Source organism: Mus pahari, chromosome 1 (genome assembly GCF_900095145.1).
Source record: "Mus pahari chromosome 1, PAHARI_EIJ_v1.1, whole genome shotgun sequence".
NCBI lineage: Eukaryota > Metazoa > Chordata > Mammalia > Rodentia > Muridae > Mus > Mus pahari.
In genome coordinates this window covers 99093251-99096017 of record NC_034590.1, presented here as the reverse complement: position 1 = coordinate 99096017, position 2767 = coordinate 99093251, and the positions used below count along the sequence as shown (strand labels likewise).

At 46.1% G+C, this 2767-nt stretch overlaps 1 protein-coding gene across 1 annotated transcript in view; it reads right to left on the bottom strand.

Annotated features, from left to right (window-relative positions):
• Positions 1–906: 906 nt before the first annotated feature.
• Wdr11 (WD repeat domain 11) overlaps positions 907–2767 on the bottom strand; it is a 45905-nt gene continuing 44044 nt past the window's right edge. The window contains exon 29 of the mRNA XM_029535949.1: positions 907–1825. Coding sequence (XP_029391809.1) covers positions 1649–1825 — 177 coding nt within the window. The 3' untranslated portion in view covers positions 907–1648. The remainder of the gene's footprint in view (positions 1826–2767) is intronic.

Here is a 2767-nt window from a genome sequence, read left to right as displayed (position 1 = left end):
TTCAAAGGTTTCCAAAGACTCTTGAATTTGAGCCTTCTGTTTGCATCACCTGAGGCCATTTACCTGAGAACTGTCACAAATGACACAGCAGTCAGCCTGAGCCACTCACAAACATTTCCTGGAACCTCTCTCGGGGAACCTGAGACTGCAATGTGCCAGGTGGGAAGAGCGTTCTGACCCTCTCCTGAGCACAGGGAGTTGGGGGGAAAGAGTCTACTGCACTCACTGTAACAGCAACAAGAGACCGAGTGCCAATCTGTCCCAGGGGGTCAGTTGGACCCAGAGACTTCACAAGGCAGCAATTTGGTCCCTAAGTGGAAGTCATAGAACTGCTCTGACAAGGGCAGGGCAGTAACATTTTAGGCCTTTAAAGTCACCTACCTTCAGTCACATGGATCCCCGTCAGTTCTCCAACCAGATGGACCAAAGAAAGGCAGTGAACCCAGGGCCTGATGATACACTAGCGAAGCTACAGTCACTATAACTGGCAGATGTGGGAGACTGTTACAGCCCTCCTCTCCTACCTCCATGCCAGCCAGCTCCAATTCTTCAAATGCTGAAGCTGCAGGAAGCAAGCTGGTACCTCTGGGTACACCACAGAGCACGGACTAAGCTTTCTCTACCTCACCCCACTCCCAGTCTTTTGGCCAAGGTCCCACATGGGGTCTAGAACAAGCTATCTCACTGAAGCATCCTGACTTCCCTAACTTTAACAATGGAAGATGGGGTTGCTGGAAACCACCCCAAGTTGCTGGGAACCAGTGACTAAATTTGACCTGAAGTTGTATTTCTCAATAAAACACAATATTGAAAAGATACAGTAGGGGTGAAGCTGTTGTTCATTTGGCTGTGTGGAGCCAAAAGACCCCATCTCAAAAGAAAAGGCTCAAACAAGAAAGTCTTGGCTGAGATTTTCCTTTATTTACCATTTTTATAGTCATAGATGTTTAAGTTCTGAGTAATAATTTATAATAATTACATCTAGTGGAAGAAAACAAAGGTGGGAAATGTACAAAAGAGGCTTCAGAAATGAGGGTACTGGAACGCATCCTGGGAGTTAAAATTCAGACCAGGAACGCTAAACATAAAGCTTATATGTGCTCCATGAAGACTATGAGCCCCAAATGTAACGTCCAGCAATGTCTAAAGCAAAGAATCCACCGTGTCCTCAAGAAGAGAGGTGCTGTGATGGGCTCTCATCAAATGCTTCTGCCCTGCTGTCCTAAATGACTGCTTATCAATACAGGCACACAGCACGGATCTGAAAATCCATCAGAAGCCCCATCTCTTGCTACAGATTTCTTAAACATCTTCAAAATAGCTAATGAGAAAGGACAGTAATTCAGTTTTTTGAATTTTTAAGTTACAAAAGTTGAAAAGTATTCACAGAGATCTTAAAAGCACTTTCCAAAATGTAAATACCATATACTCTCCTACTGTGTGTCCCCATTCTGAGGTCACCTGGGACACAGAACTGGCTCCTCATGTATGCTGCTGAGCACCTTTGGACTTAAGAAGGTGGTGTCACAGCTAACAAGGGCCAAGTCCTCACACGGGTCTGGACTGACCATAACTGTGACCAGGAGCACAGCCAGGTCAGCTCTCTTCATACCTTGCTTCCAACATCAGATTTCCTGCACAGAGCCTGTCAACCTTCTGTTAGTTCTTCCTTGGGGGACCCAAGCTCATTCAATAAATCTCTGCCAGCCGCTCCAGCTTTTGAAGCAAAATGCACTGCTCCCTGTTTAAAGCCAAGGCTCTTTAGGCTTCGGGCATAGTCTGCATAGATGGCAGCGATGAGCTTCTGTGAACCTTGGTTAAGGAACTGAAGAGCACGGGGGGGGGGGGGGGGTGCATGGCTCCTCACAGGCTCTGGAGCCAGACGCTGCAGGGGACCTGGTGGCCATGGGGAGCAGCATGTCACGAGCATAGACAATTCTTTATGAGGTGACCTTGTTGTACTTTGCCCCAGCTGAGGCCATGTTTCTTTCAGAAGACTCCAGCTAGCATCCTCAGATTCTCCCACTGCCCACTCCTCTGGGGTCGGAGAATGGGAATGCCAGAGGACAGGACAGAGCCTTGAGCACACTCTCACTCCACGTGGGAGTTTCTCAGAGCCTGGCTGTCAGCTGGGCACTGACAGCCCTGTCTTGTCATGTTCTGAAAAAAGTTGATACCAGACCAACTTCACCAGTGACTAGGTCCATGACCTTGCCTAATCTTAGGCTTTAGTTACTTTTTCAAAAAATTGGTTTAGCTTTTTTTAAAAAAAAGAATGTGTATAGAGCTCATAGCCAACATATAGAAAGGAGGCCAAATACAGAAGCCTAAAAAAAAGTGCAGTAAGAAAAGGCAGAGCTATGGACATGCAAGGACTGGGGAGCCATATCCACAGCCCATTCTTTTCAAAACAAAGTCCCCCGGTGATAGCTAGGAGAAATGCCGCGCTCCTAGGCATGGGCAGCTCACTGCGGTCTGACTGTAGGGCACATCTCCAATGCTCTGTCTTATTCCACATCAGAGGCTCACCTGGGTACAGTGTGTATGTGTGTGGGGGGAAGAGTAGGGGTAGGGTTCAATATTTTAGCCAATATTTTCAAGGTAAACATATAAAACATTTCCCACAGAATGTCTCACTTTGGAAGAATACTATTTTAAAGGACCAGGACCACATCCCCTCTTCTTCTTCTTTTTTTTCCGTCTTCTTTTTTTTATTATTATTATTTTCTTTATTTACATTTCAAATGCTATCCTGAAAGTTCCCTAT